General features: G+C 50.5%; 1 protein-coding gene across 2 annotated transcripts in view; it reads right to left on the reverse strand.

The window, feature by feature from the left end:
* MTMR14 (myotubularin related protein 14) overlaps positions 1-16,852 on the reverse strand; it is a 28,966-nt gene that overhangs the window by 5,552 nt on the left and 6,562 nt on the right. For both annotated transcript variants that reach the window (XM_034066438.1, XM_034066437.1), the window contains exons 8-17: positions 14,571-14,641; positions 13,496-13,570; positions 12,104-12,170; positions 11,027-11,112; positions 10,669-10,745; positions 10,336-10,372; positions 9,021-9,091; positions 8,395-8,444; positions 8,040-8,178; positions 5,482-5,658 (exon numbers count right to left, since the gene is read on the reverse strand). In XM_034066438.1, the coding sequence (XP_033922329.1) occupies positions 5,482-5,658; positions 8,040-8,178; positions 8,395-8,444; positions 9,021-9,091; positions 10,336-10,372; positions 10,669-10,745; positions 11,027-11,112; positions 12,104-12,170; positions 13,496-13,570; positions 14,571-14,641 (850 nt within the window). The remainder of the gene's footprint in view (positions 1-5,481; positions 5,659-8,039; positions 8,179-8,394; positions 8,445-9,020; positions 9,092-10,335; positions 10,373-10,668; positions 10,746-11,026; positions 11,113-12,103; positions 12,171-13,495; positions 13,571-14,570; positions 14,642-16,852) is intronic.

The raw sequence follows: 16,852 nt of genomic DNA on the forward strand, positions 1-16,852 counted from the left end.
TCAGGAGCCTGCCTGGGAGACAGTGCCCACATGGCAAGCAAAGACATGATCCAGGGCCCCAGTAAAAATGTGCCTCTGCCCAGTATCATCAATCACACTGGTCAGATAAGTCTGCGCTAAAGAAGGTGAACAGAAAATAGTTTCCTACTTTGGCCTCAGCTTCCAGCTCCTGGTCACCTTCCATGGTTGTCAGCGAAGATTAGATGGATCTTACACCCCCTTCTTGGAAGCGGATCAAGTAACTTCTTGAATCCTTTCTTGGACAGGCTGATAAAAGCATCGTGTACCTCCTGCAAGGCTGGCCCTCAGTGGCTCTGGAGCTCTCTAACCAACCCATCCTGGGGTCCCCAGACCTGTCAAGGCTGTGCAAACTCAGTCAACTTACATCTAACCTGATAGCACTGGAGTGCAGGAGCTCAATGCAGCCAACTCTGTGCCTCACCTCCAGGCAGCAGAATAAACACCAGTCAATTCACTGAACAAACTGACTCTGCAGCAAGTCCAGGTGATGTCTCCTGGCTCAGGCATCTGAGCCAAACCAGCAGAGCGAAGGCTCTGGCAGACTTCCCCTCTATCCCCAACACCTTCTCAAGGGAGGCTCCTGAGGAAGTGTCACAACCAGAAAGCACCTTCAACAGCCTCGAGAGACAGCAGGGCCAAGGCTGGGTGAGCCAGGCAGGGAAGGCAAGGCATGGGAAAGCCCATGTTTGCACTGCAAGGGCAGCAGAGCTTCTTAAATGCTGAGCTAGGCTTGAGCCCAAGACCAGATCTCTAGGGTGACTCCATCCCAATGCAATCCAGGCAACACCAGGGGTGAAAGTCTTCCTGTTGTTTCTATCCCTCAAGGCTCCCTGTAAAGCTCTGCTGCAAAGGCCCAAAAAGGGCTTCAGTGAAGCCCCCAGAGCAAGTTGGGGCTGCTCAGACACCAGCACCAGTCCCCAAGCCTGTAAGAGCAACATGTCTGCAACACACTGCAGCCATGGGATGACTCGGGGGCCAGGCCAGCAGCCGGATGACCACGGCAAAGCTGACATGGTTAGAGGTGATGAGATACAGCAAGTCTTCAAGTCACTGGCTCTGCCACAGACATCCAATGGCAGACAGAAAAAGAATGAAAGTGAGCTTCACACACCCACCTCTTCAGGTCCACGAGTGGGAAGAAACTCCCTCAAAAGTGCAAGATTAACAAAATTAGACTAGCAAAACAGAGATGAGCTGCAAGCTGTTCCTTCACACAAGGAAGGACCTCTAGCAGGCCATAAACTGGCAACTCCTAGCCTGGAATAGTTCCTTTTAATTAGGTCAGTGCTTCCCATGCAACATGCTGCATAGAAAAGAGTATTTCAGAGCACACGGACACTTGCCTGCCAGAGGAGAGCCAATACTGAGGGCAGAGCAGCACTCAGGGATCCTTCCTTTTCCTAATCCATAGCTGAGGAATGCCAAGTGCCGACAGCTACGCTCTCCTCCTGCCCTGCGCTGCCCCCGCTCACCTGCCACATTTCCACACACCTCGGACTATTTGGGAAGCAGCTCACTTGCCAGCATATGCTCTGTGCCTCCAAACCGAAGTAGGTACCACAGGCACAGGCAGACCTGGAGTTAAGGGCAGAGCTTCCTACCTTTGCGTGGGAAGTGTTGGCAAGGAGGACTTGGCAGAGAGCTGCACTGAGAGCCCTGGCTGAATCCCAGGCAGCTATCTACAGGCTGTGTTAGTGCCGTACCAGCCTGAGCAGCCAGTCCTCCGTGAGCACATCATTTCTCATTGCAGCACAGTCATGTGCCAGCCAACGAGCCTGTTTTGTCATGCAGGAATTCCAGAAAACATTCCTGTAAACAATTCCTGTCCTGCTTCGGCTGCTATCCCAAGTGATCTTAGCACGGGTACAGCTTTCCAAGCCAGGTGCCTGTAAGGAGAGAGGCACAGTGTGCGTGCAGACTTATCACGATCAACACAACACCCAGAGCCAAGGGGCAGCAGCTTCTCTGCCCTCTGTGCTCACTGTGCTCCCTCCAGACCCTCAGCTGAGCCATCTGCAGCCCTTTAAGTAAGGGAGTTCTCTGTGGCTGTTGACCAAAGCAGATCCTGCACGATTTAACTCCTGCAGATCTCGACTCTTCACATCACTGCACTCTGTGTTTGGTTAATTAACTTAGCAAAAGCACATTCAACCAAAGATTATCCAGCTGCTAATCCACATTAGTGCTATGGACACACAGGCCAAATCCCTGGCACAGATACAGGGATTTTCTGCAGTGTCATGGGACACTTAGACTATTAGTGTCAACTGCAAACACAGAGCATGGTCTGCAAGCTGCTACCCACTCGCAATTCAATGCACACTATCTGCCATTCTCAGAGCTCTGTTTGCAGAACAAGGAGCACAAATAATCTATGCAGGATCTCCATGCATGTTTACCCTCAGCAGATGTGACCTTACCATCGTGTTGGGATAAGCTAAAAAAACTGCTAGGAATTTGCCTTTGTAATGCTTTGTCTAACATGAACCATCCTGGGATTTATGGGTATCCAGGACCTCGGGATCAGATCAGGACTCTGGCTGGTGAGGTGATGGTAGAAGCAGGCTGCTGACATGGCCCCGTCAGGAGAGGGGCTTGGCCTCCTTTGGGACACCCCAGCTCCCCTCCGGCCTCTGCTCATCCCTCTCTGCTGGTTTGCCTTCCCAATCCCTCTGGATCTCCCCTGCCTGCCAGCACTCGGACTGAGCTGTTAATGTGAACTACCTGGAGGGTGCCTGCTGGCATTTTTTAAGCAACCATTCTTCCCCAACTGCTGCTGCAGTGGTTTAAGTGTTTTGTTGCTATGGCCACACAACCAGAAGATTAGGAAGTCAAGTACAGTAGTTTCTTCATCTTGAGAGCCTTGGACGTTAACCTGCCAGCAGCACTGTGGAGATAAAGGTATTTTTGGCATCCTGATCTCTGTGCTCCAGCCTTTCCATCTTACTGCCACCGTTTCTCAGGGGGTGAAGGGACAGAATTTAACTCTTCCTTCCATCACAGATGCATTCTTTCTCCTCGCAGAAATGGACTCATCCTGTCCTTTAGGATGGAAAATGGTGGCTGAAGGTACTGTGATATTCATCAGCTGCACGGAGCTCACCTGACAAATTCAGACTAACACTGTCTCAGCAGGGAGACTAAAGCCAAGTGGAGTGACATAACCCCTCTCTCTGGAGAAAACACACCATGTTCTGCCCCCAAACATGCAAGTCATGTCAGTGTCTGTCTTTACCTATCAGAGCTGTTAGCAGGGAGGCAGGCAGGGCACAGTCTGACTGATCTGGCAATGGACTAGGAGGCAAAGGAGCACGAAGGGCCAAAAGACTGGGTTTGAAAGAGAAGCTCAGTTCACCTTGACAATTCCTTCCACTCCCTGCATGGTCTCTAGATTTATTCTCTCCAGCCTGCACATGGAACAGGGCACACCCAGGTGACACCAGAGATGGAGCACATACAGGGGTGCAGTCCTCACCCAGCACAAGTGCAGCAGGGTAACCACCTTTACATGCTGTTCGTTTCACCCCCTTGGCTTCACGACTGATTCTCTTCTCCCATCCCCTTGGTTCCAGGCTGCACAAGGGGTTTGCTCCCCTTTTTGTCCCCTATTCCCCCATCACGTACTTTGTTCTAACGCAGCTATGTTAACAAATTTAACAAGGATTTAGAGTGGACTGGTGCAACCTTGCTGTGCTGAAGGGATTTAAAGGCTTTATACCATGGTAGAAGCTATAATAAAGGTCAGCAAAAGGTTTATAGTGGAATTCACAGAATGTTTCTCTCTTACACTGACAGAATACTGCAACTCCTTCTCAGGAACAGTTATTTGGCATAAGGAAAAGCCACCCCCAGGAGCTCTGGCCTGGATAAAACAAGCTTCCCCACCATGCTTGCCTGCTGCTTCAAGCCCTGGGGGTGCCAGTTCTGCATACATGACCCCAATGGGCAGTAATCACCCAAGAGCTGACAAACACCTCAACCAGACACAGCCAGAGGAAGGTAATTGTTGCCTTTACCAACTCTGAGCCCCTGCAACACAAATCTCAGGGACTGGTGCTCAGCCCCTTCCTGTGCTGCTCCTCTGCCTACGCTGTTTCTCCTCTTTGCTCTCACAGAGCAGAGTCAGGCTGCAGCACTATGAGCATTGATGCAAGCTCAGTGCCAGCCCTGCTCCGAACACCCTGTCAGGTCTTGGGAATGGCATGAGACCACACACAGGAATCGTGGCACTACCATCACAAACAAAAGCTGGTTTCTTTTCTTGAGAAAGAGTATTCTCTTCTTGGGAGATTTGTTTTGTCTCACAGACAATACAGAAGTGGGCCCCAGCAACAACTCAACAGCATCCTATTGATCTCTTTTCCTGGGAGAACAGTTGGCATCACACATGAAACCTGCCAGACTGACTTTTTTTGCTGGAATCAAGAAACTTAGTAAGAAAATCTCATAAATTTGATAGAATCACAGGACACTTTGTATTGGAAGGGACCTTAAAGCTCATCCAGTTCCAATCCCCTGCCACAGGCAGGGACACCTGCCACTAGAGCAGCATTTTCTATGCTTCATTTGTTTGTCATTTGGTTTTCCATGTGCACTAAAATTTGGCTGGTGGCTGTTTCTGAAGGGAATCGCTAGAAAAAGACTCACTGGAAAACCTGCAGAGACTACACAAGCTTTTGATGCTGTTAACAGCAACCTCTTATCTAAGAGCCTCTTTATCCCCTGTCGGCCTACACACATGGTGTTTGCTCCACAGGCTCTGTTCTTTCTTCCCTCGTCTAGCTCTCTGCTCCACTCTGCCCTACTGCAGCATCAGACTGCAGAAGGGTGCCAGAATATCCTTTGTTACACCATGAGATTAGGCTCAGGTCCAGGGTCCCCATTCCCTGGCTGCCCAGCAGGAACACACAGCCTTCCAGGCGGAATCCTTTGCAGTGGCACAGCATTCCCAGCTTGCTCCCAGCAGATTCCACCTCTGCTTGCCAGCAGCACCCAGAGGGTTTTCCCAGCCTGCAGAGTCAGGAAGGTCAGCAGGTGGGAAGGGGGACAGGACAGATGCACAGTGAGGTCTGCTCTGTTTGAAAGGCTTCCTCTCCCACACAACACAGCCATTCCAAACCTCTGTGGATGCATCTGACCGAGAAAGTGAGCTCCAAGCATGCAGGGTGCAGAGATGCCAGATCTCATGGAGTTGAGGCAAGCACTGAAGACAGGCAGAGCAGACACCTAGCTGCTACTGGCACAGTTCCTCATTCCTCTAAATAGGCTGAGGCAGGAGTTACTGTGTTTAATGGCCAGCATTTCATACAGTGCCAGGTTAGAGAGGAAAAGGTCTCCTGATGCTCACTTGTAGATACAAACACGTGCTCCAGGGTTCTCAGAGCCACACAAGTGCTGCCCTGCACTCTCTGCAGCAGACACTCATTTTGCTGAGGGATGCTCTACTCCATCCCATCTCACCTGGATCTGGGCACTTCCAATGGGCTGCTTCCAATCCTCAGGAAGTTATCAGAATGGGTTGATGAGGAGGAGCTGGAGGACTTGACTTCGACTATCCCTGTGGAAGGCAGCCTATCTTCAGACTGCTGTGCCCTGCTCCAGAGCACAGCTTGTGGTGATGATGCACAGCTCTTCCTCCTGCAGCACAGAGGACTTGGATGAGAACAGTGGCTTTCCCATGCACTCACCACAGCCTGGCCTTTACCCCAGCAGCTACAAGCTCTTGTTCCCCCTGAACCTGCCCTCCTCCCTCCCAGGGAATCGTGTAAGCACTTAGTGAGGGGTACACTGAGCTCACTGCATCTTAGCCCATTCTTTTATAGATGCCCATCCACGTGACCTGGAAATCAGGGACAGAATGCACCAGCCCACACACATACAGTGATGGCTTTGTTTAGTCTAGCTGCAAAAATGCCTCAAGCAAGGGGCCTCCCAGCAGGGAAAGACCATTTCAATCTGTTCTGACTCTACAGAAGGGTACCAGCCCAGGAGCTCAGCCCAGGTGGGTGTTTCACACGTACTGATGAGGGTGACAGGGACACAACACCAGTAGTATTTTCCCTTTTAGTGATTCCCTGCAGGGGAAGGTGACCACACTTCTGACCATGTGCTCAGAGCTGACAGTCACTCCAGGTGTAGATGCATTTCAGTCCTCTCCCTGTCTCTGTTTACAGCCCCAGACTGCTCTGGCTTCTTTTCTAGCCAGCACATTCTTTCTCAGGTGTGATTCACTGTCCACTGCTGCATTAAGCTGCTCTTCCTGGAATCTGGGTGGGCATCTTAGCTTTGAGATATCAAGCACTGTCAGCAAGTGCAGCTAAAGACAGTCTCATTGTACAGTGGAAAGCATGATATCCTCTCTTCATTTCTTGAAGTGTGTCCACCCTCAAACATCACACCACAGCCTCTCTCAAGCATTATTCATCTCATATTATCATAGCTGCCAACATAGCTGCACAGCCTGCAGAAACAGGCTTATACAGCTAAAAACCAAATGCCTCTCCCTGCAAAGAGAACTCGAGGCCACTCTGCTTTCAGGGCAGCACAATGAAGCACATCCCCTCCTCTCCCTACTCACACTATGCACCCAGCTCGTGGCAAGATCTATCTGTTCTCTGGACTACAACAGCCTGCAGCAAGACCCATGCTAAGCACTCATGGGCAGGCTCACAGTGTTCCTTTCCCCAAGCTCATGCCCACAGCACTGGCCTAAACCATCCCTGTGGCAACAGCAACCAACGCCAGCATAGCCTGATGTCCCCAACAGGAAGGAAAGCGAACCAGAGTTAGAAAACACATCACAGAATCAAGCCCTGCTACATGTAAGTGCATCAGATCTATTCCAGCATGCTCTGACCACTTCACATCTTGGGAAGATCACATGTATTTTGTGCTGCTGGATCTAGCCTGTATGTCCTGAGCACTCAGAGCAACAGAAGCATGTCCAGTTTACCATCCTGCAGCCAAGCAAGTGGAAAGCTGTTATCTATTTGCTGCAGTCACTTTGCTGTGGACTGATAGGCTCTGTGTGGTCAAGAGGACTCTGCTGCCCACTTGGCAAATGCAGTTTGGGACCCCCCATCTCCATTTTGTGAGCCTCCAGGATGATTCTCTCTTCCCTCTTCGGCAGTTTATAAACTGACTCACAAAGTGCTTTCGAAAGGCTGCTGCCGCTGGCACGGCTGCAGGCTCAGTCCCGGAGGAATCCCATCTGCCTCCAGCACAACCCAGTTTTAATTTAAAATAATTGCAATATAAAACAGTGCGTCCCCATGTGCTAAGGGAGAGGAAAATTAAACTGAGAGGGGCAACCCTGCAGCAAGGCTCTGAATCCCCAAACAGCACCAGAAACTCCACAAGCAAAGCACAACGCCTATCCCAGAGCAGCAGTGCCCAAACACCTTCCCCAGTCCCCACTTCCACACAGCCACCTGCCTTCCCAGCAGAGTCCTATATGATCCCCTATCAAGAGGGAGCACTGAGAATCCCACATTCTCCCCCAGAAGCATCTCTAAGCAGCACTAAAGGCAGCAACCTCCTTTCAGCTCACACTTTGTGCTGGCAGAGGGGCTAAAGCTTAGAGGGGTCACCGTTAACTGCAGACACTCCCCTCTATAATCTCTTCCATAAACTAAGCTTCATTTTAGGGCAGCAAAACTGACTCCACTTTTCCCTGGAGAGGCTTCTGCCAAATGTGATTTTTCTGTTAGTTTGGAACCAACTTTCAGAAGTAACAAAATCCTTTCTGGAGGAGCTTTAACAGTGAAACAACAACAAGGAAACAAAGATGCTTTACTCTTATCAGGGAACACACTGCAGGAGCATCCCTACAGGAGCCTGACAGTCTTTAACATGGGTTGGTCTCCAGTTCCTGGCACAGAAGCTTGGTAGCACAAGCTGCAGCAAAGCCTCTGACAAACTCCTCCCTCCACTGTAAGGAGCCCAGGCCACAGAAAGCAGACCTGGAGGGCGCTCAGGGCCTGCTCCTGCTGTTACCCACTGAGTGGGTATCTCCTCACCATGCTGCTTGAGCCTGTGCTCCTGCTGGCATCAGCTCCACTGCTTCATAGGTGAAGCTCCCAGCTGCTCCAGGGGAACTTTCCATCCCCAGAGAGAAGTCGCTGCTCAGACTGGTGGTGCTGCCTCGGTCTCTCTGCTCTAGAGAAAACAAAACAGAGGTACCCAAAGGCCAGATCGGTCTCACTTCCTCTCCCTCTAAGCAACACAATTCCCACATGCTCTGGGGCTGTGCTGGTGGAAAGCCCCAAGGGAAACATACCCATGTGTAGTCACCCTGATGCTGGGAACCCAAGCCCCCAAGCAATCACCCATTACCAGCACCCACGGGTGCTGAAGCTTGGCAGCAGCACTCACTGAGCATGCAGATCTCTTCCAGGGTGAAGCCAGGTGGCAAACTCTTCCTTCTGGGGAAGGAAAGACACAGTTACCTCAGGCAGGCTTCAGGCCACAGCGGATGAGAGCAGTGGGGAGTCAGCTGTGCATGGGCAGAGGGGAGGGGATGGGGCTGCTGTGCAGGATCCCACTGTCCTCACAATCCCAACCCTGTGCTTTGAGAGGGGGGCAACAGGCTGCGGGCAGACACATGCTTATTCAGAGCCCCCTGGGTGGGCTTTGGTTCTTTGTGCCCCTCCTGACATAGGAAGGGATTTAATGTTTAAGACCCAGCCAGCCCGCTCCCCGCAGCAGTGCCTGGTGGAGCTCCCTGCAGCCTGCGGGAGCCAGAGCACACAGCTCTGCCTTCATCCGTGCTACAGCAGCCACGGGCAGTCATTCAGCAGAGAGCACGTTTCAGCATGGACAGTTTTCCAGAGCACAACACGGCCCCTCACAAGCCTCTGCCCCATTTTGCAGCCTTCAGAGTGCAGAATAAATTAAGGAAAACTGGGCCAGGACACCAGGGCTTCCATCTTCCCAAAGGAACGGCACTAACAAGCTCCCTGGCTCTGCAGCCCATGCAGCAGCAGGCACAAGCTCCTTACCTCTGCGACTTCACAGCAGAGAACTCCTCAGAGGTGATGTGCTTCAGAAAATTGAAGCAGAAAAAGAAAATCTGAGCAAAGGGAGAGAGAAGAGAGGTTCAGGAAGGAACCTGAGGCTCCATCAGCCTCTTATCTCGGTGGGGAGCTGCTGGCAGGCGGCAGATAACACGAAATCTGCAGCTATCAGCCTCCCATGTGCCATGGGTGCCACCATCCCTTCCTGGACCTCCTCTTACACATTAAGATGACCCTCTCTCTGCTCCCTGCCATGGCAAGGCCCAGAAGGGAAGGTATCAACCGTGTCCTCAGCAATGCCTTGCACACATGCTGCAAGCACACAGCAGGTACTTGTGCCATCAGTGCAGAACGGCAAAGAGATGGCCCCAGGAGCTGCCTGCACACCCAGGGAAACAGGAAACCCACAGAACCCTCCTCCTGCAGTGGGTTGCAGGGAGTGCTGGGGGCAGCCATGCACCTCCTCTCCTGTTGCAGCTACTGACTGTGCCCTCGGCCATGCAGGCACCAGAGCAGAGCTGCCAGGCTCGAGTCAGCAGAGCTCTGGGAAAGCAATGGATGGGAGGAATGATACTAATACAGAGGTGCTGGACCACTGAAAGATGGAAAATAGGCCAAGGTCCTGGCTCTGCTGTTCTGAGGCAGGGGATTTCCTACTGAGGTGAGAGTCTGAGGAGCAGGAGGTCAGCTACAGGGTTAGACATGCTTCCCACCTCCTGGTCTCTACCCAAAAATGATGCTGCTACTATAGTCACAGCAACCTCTTTTTGCTGTTAAACAGTGAAAGATATGAAGAGAATTAGTTCCACTAATCTTAACTGCCTCCCAAAGCCACCTGTGCACCCACGGATGCACCCTAAACACACACACTGGAAGCAGCACAAGCAGCTGTGGTGAGATGCAAGCCACATGCAGCTGCAGCACCCAGGCAGGAGGGCTGGTGCTCAGGACAAGCACGCAAGGTTAGACAGCTTTATTTCCAGGAGACACAGGCCTTAAACATCCCTTCTCATTGCTGAGCTGAATAGCACAGTCCTACCTACCCCCAGACCTGAACTCTAATGGCACAGCACAACTGGCAGGGCTGACACCCACCAGCACAACTGTAGCCCAAGAGAAAAGCATTCCCTCGCCTTACACATCAGGCAGTGATGGGGCAAGGCTCCTACCTCACATTTCCAGCAGCTGAATAATCTTTCTAAAGCCCGGCCAAAGCACTGATATTACCAGAAGCAGCAGTGAATGCTGCTCCTGTAAACAAGTATCCTGAGAACAGAAAGCAGTGCTCCAGAGCACTCACCTCTTCTCCTTTACTGAGTCGATCGACCAACATGTGCCTGGAAAGAGAGCAAAAGAAGCTCAGGCACTCAGAATGAGCAGAAGAGCACAAGCTCTCAAGAATGGTCCCATGCCTGAGCCTCCAGGTGAAAAAAGGCATCAGCCCCTCTTGTCACTGGGAGCTGCCCCAACATCCACCTTTGGCTGTGAGTAAACATGAATCCCCTCATGGCTTCTTTCCTGCTGTGCAGGGATGTATGCCCATAGCAGGGGGCTAGAACTAGGTGTTAAGGTCCTTTCCAACCCAAACCATTCTATGATCTATGTATATGCAAGTAAAACTTAGTGTGCCTACCCAAAGAGAAACCAGTCATAGGCCACTGTTAGGTAGAGAATCTCAGATGGCTCCAGGGATGCATGGATCAGCCCATCCTGCAAAGCAAATGAGAACAGCCTTCAGGCAGCAGCCCTAGGGGTGGGACTTGGGAATTCATCATCTACTGGAAACTGTCATGGTGATCCAAGATGCCCAGCTTGCTCTACCAGCCTGTGATAGTGCTCTGATGGCAGGGCAGCGCATGTTGGGCTCCACATCAAAGCCAATCCACACCCCCTCCGAAGCCAACACAGTCAAAAGGAACATCAACTGCTCCACAGTCACCCACCCTCCAAGCAACCACCCCACAAGCAGAGCAGGTCAGCCAGGTACTCACGGCCCATAAGGAGAGGCGCAGCAAGGAGATGAAGAGAGGAGTTCGATCCCAGCCGGATATACAGTGCACCAGGAGCCCGCTGTCATCTGCTCCAGGCAGGGGCAGGAAGGAGAAGGACAAAACCACATGTTGCAACAACAACAATGACTTTATGGCAAATGCATAAGGACAAGCTGCCCTCTGCCCCTCTGCCCTGGCTCAACAGCAGAGCTCATCCACCAAACCAGAACATTCTGTCTTGAATCCAGCAGCCCACAAGCGGCTCAGAGTGTCCTGGGCTGTCAGCAGCCCCAGCTGATGTGCTGTCCTGGTCCTGACAGCTGCTCAGGACATAACATCACTAGGTATGAACATCACTCTGCTACCCAGAACATGCACCTACCCAGCTGCAACCCTCTATCACAATCTATTCCCTCATCAGAGAGAAACCTGCTCCAACTGAATGCTTTTCCAGCCTCACCAACCATCCAACCCACACTGAGGAGAGGCACACACACACTCCTATGATCTCCAGAAAATCCAGTGTGTCCCAGAACAACAGCCTGTAGCTGGCTCCATCTATCCAACAGTGCTAGGTACAAATTCACAGTGCCCAGAGGGAATGGGATGCCAGCACAGGGCAATACACACCTTCCAAAGAGTTGGGTGTAATGACAGAGGATGGAAAGGGTTCTTAAATAGGCACCTAATGAGACCCTGGGTTGGGGGGACAAAAGAAGTATCCAGCAAAATAAGAGCAAGAGTCAAGAAGCAGAGGAACAAATGTTTTTCCAGCTTTAAAGCAGTAAAACATTAGCTCCTGTTTCCAGCTATCCCTCCATCCCTGAGAGGACAGAGCTTCCAAGGAATCAGCAAGGCCCCTCCCCTCCAACAGGGGAGCTGGAGCCCTGAGATAATAGGAATCACCCTGTTCTGAAGGGAGAGAAATGAAGCTGTCTATAAAGTGACTCTTCTATATTGGGAATTGATCCACAGTGGCACTAATATGATGATATTAGAACAGTGGATGATGAGCTGTTCCTCCAGAGACAGCAACTACTTCAGTTCAGACTGCTGGGAGCAAGGAGTTTGCCTTACCATCACTATTGATGATGGAGATCAGCAGCTTCAGGTAGTTCTGTGTCTGTTGTACAAGGTCCCAGCTCTGCAGGAAGAGAAATGTTGATGATAAAGGTCTGCCCACAGCAAAAGGCTGCTCTGTAGTTCAGGTTCAGAGCCTTTCTGTATCACAAATACAGCCTGAAACTTGCACTTGGCAACAACTCTGCCTACAGAAGCACCTCAACCAGGGGTGACAGATCATCTATCCTTTGGCAGCATGTTCCCACAGATCATCCTCAAAAACAACACACAAGACTTCTCCTTATTTAAAGGTCTGATTTCAGACTGCAGACATTGCTTCCTGTGCAGCTTTTGTTCCCCAGACTGAAGAGTGCTTTCGAATTAGCATTTTCTCCCTGCAAATGTACTTCTACATTAATCAAGTCAGCCCTCCATCACCTCTGTGATTAGCTGGAGTCTGAGAACTTCAGCTTCAAGTGAAGCACCTTCTCCAGTCCCCAGATCACTTCTGCATCTGCATTTATTACTCCCTCTTCAATTTTTAATGTACTTTGTAAAACACTGGCTGCTCAGGATTCTAGTGAACAAGTTTCTAGCCCTAAACAAGCTGTGCTCCCATCACTTCTGCTTCAACATTGCAAGCTGCTTTTGCATGATTCTGCTTTATTTAAATCACTGACTGATGAACACTGGCCCAACATGGGGAGCTCTGCTCATGGGGTGCTTCCAGCCAGAGAGCACAGGAGTGTGACACACTCCAGCACAGCCAATCAGCACCAAACCTGCAGGGGGGTGGTGGGTCCACTGATGTGTGAAATGGAGCACAGTGATCAGCAGTGGAAGGTGATGCTCCCTGCTAGAACAGAGGTAAACCTTGAAGCTTGGGCAAACACAGGAGTTCAGTTATCATTTGAAATGCTGTTGCAATAACAAGGAGACATGCTACAGTCAAATATGATTTTCTACTCCTCTCCCAAAGGACAGGTGCTATGAAGAAGGTGCCAAGTCCCTTAGCTACAGCTTGCAGAAGGGAAGGCTGACCTCTCTCAAGATTCTCCACAGTCAAGGAAGCATGTGCAGAGCTAAGACTGTGAACAAGTAACACTGCTTGCCATTTCCTGGCATGTTACTTGCTTTTGTTAGCAACAGAACTCCCTAAGGGATGGCAAGCTTTATGCAGCTACAGAAAAAGCTTGGACGTTACAGCCAGCTGCCTCAGGACACACCAAGCTTTTGGATAGAGGATTTCCACTGCCAATGTGAAGAGCCAAGTAAGCAGCCTCACTCCTACTGGGATGACATGAAGTGAGCCAGATTATGGCAACAGGAGCAAGTCAGGCTTCAAGTCTTTACTGATCCTTCCTGAATGGATTCATGAGCTCCCACAGAGATGGCTGCTTTGCTCACCTGGTACTCACTCCAGTCAATGTTCAGAGACTGGGTCAGAGAGACTGGGATACTTAATGGAGCATCTACATAATCCTGCAAAAAACAAACACAATTGGTCAGAGGAAAGCCCTGATCTGAAGGCAGTGAGTTCCAGAAAAAACTATAACCATAAATGCCAACTGGTGCATCTGAAAGAAAACATCTCAGCAAAGCATCTTTGGATGCAGAAAAACGAAGTGGTAAGAATTAACTCATAGCCTCGTAGAAGGGCTAGGGGAGAAGAGGAGGTTTTCTGTGCTCCCAATGGTGGAAGTCAGCAATAAGGCATGCTAGTTTCTGAATTCCTGTAGCGCTGCTCCACTCAACCATCTCCATCAGCAGAAAACAGAATATGGAGACAGAAATAACAGAGGCTATCAGTAAGATCTCAAATCCAAACCCAGGAGCAACCCATACCCTGCATGAGAGCTCAAGCAGCATTCCAGGATAACAATTCAGTTACTTTACATACAGATTTTACAATTAGCAATTCAATACATTCACTGCTTTGTTTGTCCTGAGGGCTTCCTCCTTGTGATCAGGAATAAGCACCTCCTGTATGAAGATAGGCTGAGAAAGTTGGGGCTGTTCGGCCTGGAGAAGAGAAGGCTGCGTGGAGACCTCAGAGCAGCTTCCAGTATCTGAAGGGGAGCTATAGGGATGGTGGGGAGGGACTCTGCATTAGGGACTGTAGTGATAGGACAAGGGGTAACGGGTTGAAACTTAAACAGCAGAGGTTTAGATTGGATATAAGGAAGAAATTCTTTACTGTTAGGGTGCTGAGGCACTGGAATGGGTTGCCCAGGGAGGCTGTGAATGCTCCATCCCTGGCAGTGTTCAAGGCCAGGTTGGACAGAGCCTTGGGTGCCATGGTTTAGTGTGAGGTGTCCCTGCCCATGGCAGGGGGGTTGGAACTGGATGATCTTAAGGTCCTTTCAAACCCAAACTATTCTATGATTCTATGATTCTATGACATATAGACCTTGCTCAAGAACTCTGAGACGAGTAAAGCCCAGTAAATCCCACAGGTCTCCATTTTGTAACCCCCATGTACCTGTTTCCAGTTAAATATGAGACCTTCAGCTGTATAATCCCGGTCTTTGTAGTCCTTAAAAAATTCACAGCCTGCAAGAAGAGGAGATAATGAACAGTTGAGCTGACTGAGATCTACCCACTGAAGTGCCCTGTGGGACGGGAAGTGCTGGCAGCCCCGGGCTCCAAAGCACCAAACTAATCAAAACTGCTGCCTGCGGGAAGAGAAGAGCAGTAATCATCAGTGAGTGCAGCACAGCCTCCCAGCAGCACAACCCCGAGCACTCAGCAGTGAACACACTCACACAGCAAAGGGCAAACTCCACACTCACAGCTAATGTGCAGTCTGAGGGACTGGTTTCATTCCTTTCCAAACAAGAGGTTTCACCAAGGAGCAGCGCTTTCCAGGGCCAAGGGCTTTTGCACAGATCTAAAGGCATCAGCCTGACATGCTGAGTGTGAAGGAACCAGTAAAAGGAGGTGTTGGCAGAGCCCTGGGGAAAGGCAGCTTTCACAGGGCATCTGCTGCAGGCAACAAGAAAGGGCTCTGCCAGAGGCTGCTGTGATTTCTCTCACATTCCCTCTTTCAACCACACCAACTGCCCTATCTGAAGGAAGCAGGTACATAACCACTTCCAAGGCTTCCCCCAAGCCCTTCGCTCCTGAAGCTTGTCCTTTGGCTCTGCTCTTTTCCATCAACTATTTGAAGTCTCTGCTACAAACTGCAGTCACTTGTCACAGCTGAGCAGCACCATTAGCACTGAGGCTGCCTGCAGGGGACACAAACACCTCTCCCTATGTACTGGGTGTGTATCAGCAGCACCAGCGTGTCCCTGACACTACTGAAACACCAGTGCTGAACACAGGCAATGATTCCTACCCTGCAAGTCACAGGTAACTCCAATGGTGGAAAAAAGTCTCTAAAAGGACAGGAGTGACCCTCAGAAACACAGAGTCAGGCAGCACTTTGTCAGCTGAGATCTAACTCTGACTGAACAACAGCTTAAAGCAAAGAACAAGGGACTATGGCAGTAAATATTGGCATCTACAAGTGCCAAACACCAGTCAAATGGAGCAGAGGGGTTTCCTGCAATGGAGAGCACCAGTTTCTACAGATAACCCACTCTGAGCCAAGCCTTTCAGCCCAGACAGGCACAGAGGGACATGGGTTAGTGGTGGGCTTTGCAGTGCTGAGTTAATGGTTGGCCTCAATGACCTTAAAGGTCCTTTCTAACCTAAAGTATTCTGTGATTCTGTGTCTGGACACTGACTTGGTCATCTAAACCAAGAGGATCTCTCTTGTTCCTCATCCTTTACAAACCCTGCAAAAGGCCTGTGTATGCTGTCTCTCTCATGTTCTCAGGCTGGTGAGGAATACAGAATCATAGAACAGTTAGGGTTGGAAAGGACCTGGCAACATGTATATCCTTGTGCCATGGGCTACAGAAATCAGTATTTCTGTACAGCTCAGCAACCCGCACGGCAAACTCGATGGAAATCCTCATGCAGCTTCTCTGAATTGTCACCGATTTCTGTGTGTAAAAGGAAATACACCTTTACACTGGGGTATTTCTCACTGTGAGGGTGCTGAGGCGCTGGCACAGGGTGCCCAGAGAAGCTGTGGCTGCCCCATCCCTGGCAGTGTTCAAGGCCAGGTTGGACACAGGGGCTTGGAGCAGCTGCTCCAGTGGAAGGGGTCCCTGCCTGTGGCAGGGGTTGGAACTGGATGAGCTTTAAGGTCCTTTCCAACCCAAACCATTCTAGGTTCTATAAAACAAAATGTATATTTAAGGACAACAACCAGTAATCCAGGAAAAGTTGGGGTTTGGATCATCCACAACAGTTTTGTGGGTTTTGGTTTGGCTTTCTTCCTTTCTGTGTGCATGGAAGAGTCCTTTCCTGTAGACAGACCGCAGGCACAGCAATCTCACATCCAATCCTATCACCGAGCCTGACATCAGCAGGCAGGCAGCAATATTCAGCTCATCTTTAAGAGCACAGCGAGTGACCCAGCAGTGGTTGCTAGGCACAGGGACTAATATAGCCAGGGAGACAGGCTGCAGTGGTCTGCATCAGAGCTGCACATGGCAGGCTCAGGTTAACAGCTCTCCCTGGCACTGAGGACATCTCACAATGGTGCTCTGCAACACCAGCACTACGGAATAGTCTTAGGAATTGGGGTTTTATATAACACAGGGTAAGATACGTGTTTTGCATCAAGTAGTTTGGAGCTGCAGGGGTTCCAAAGGCCATCTTAACCCCAGCTCCACCTCTGGGACTCTTTCTCTGCACTCAAATTAACTG

Source organism: Melopsittacus undulatus, chromosome 9 (genome assembly GCF_012275295.1).
Source record: "Melopsittacus undulatus isolate bMelUnd1 chromosome 9, bMelUnd1.mat.Z, whole genome shotgun sequence".
In the NCBI taxonomy this organism is placed as follows: Eukaryota; Metazoa; Chordata; class Aves; order Psittaciformes; family Psittaculidae; genus Melopsittacus; species Melopsittacus undulatus.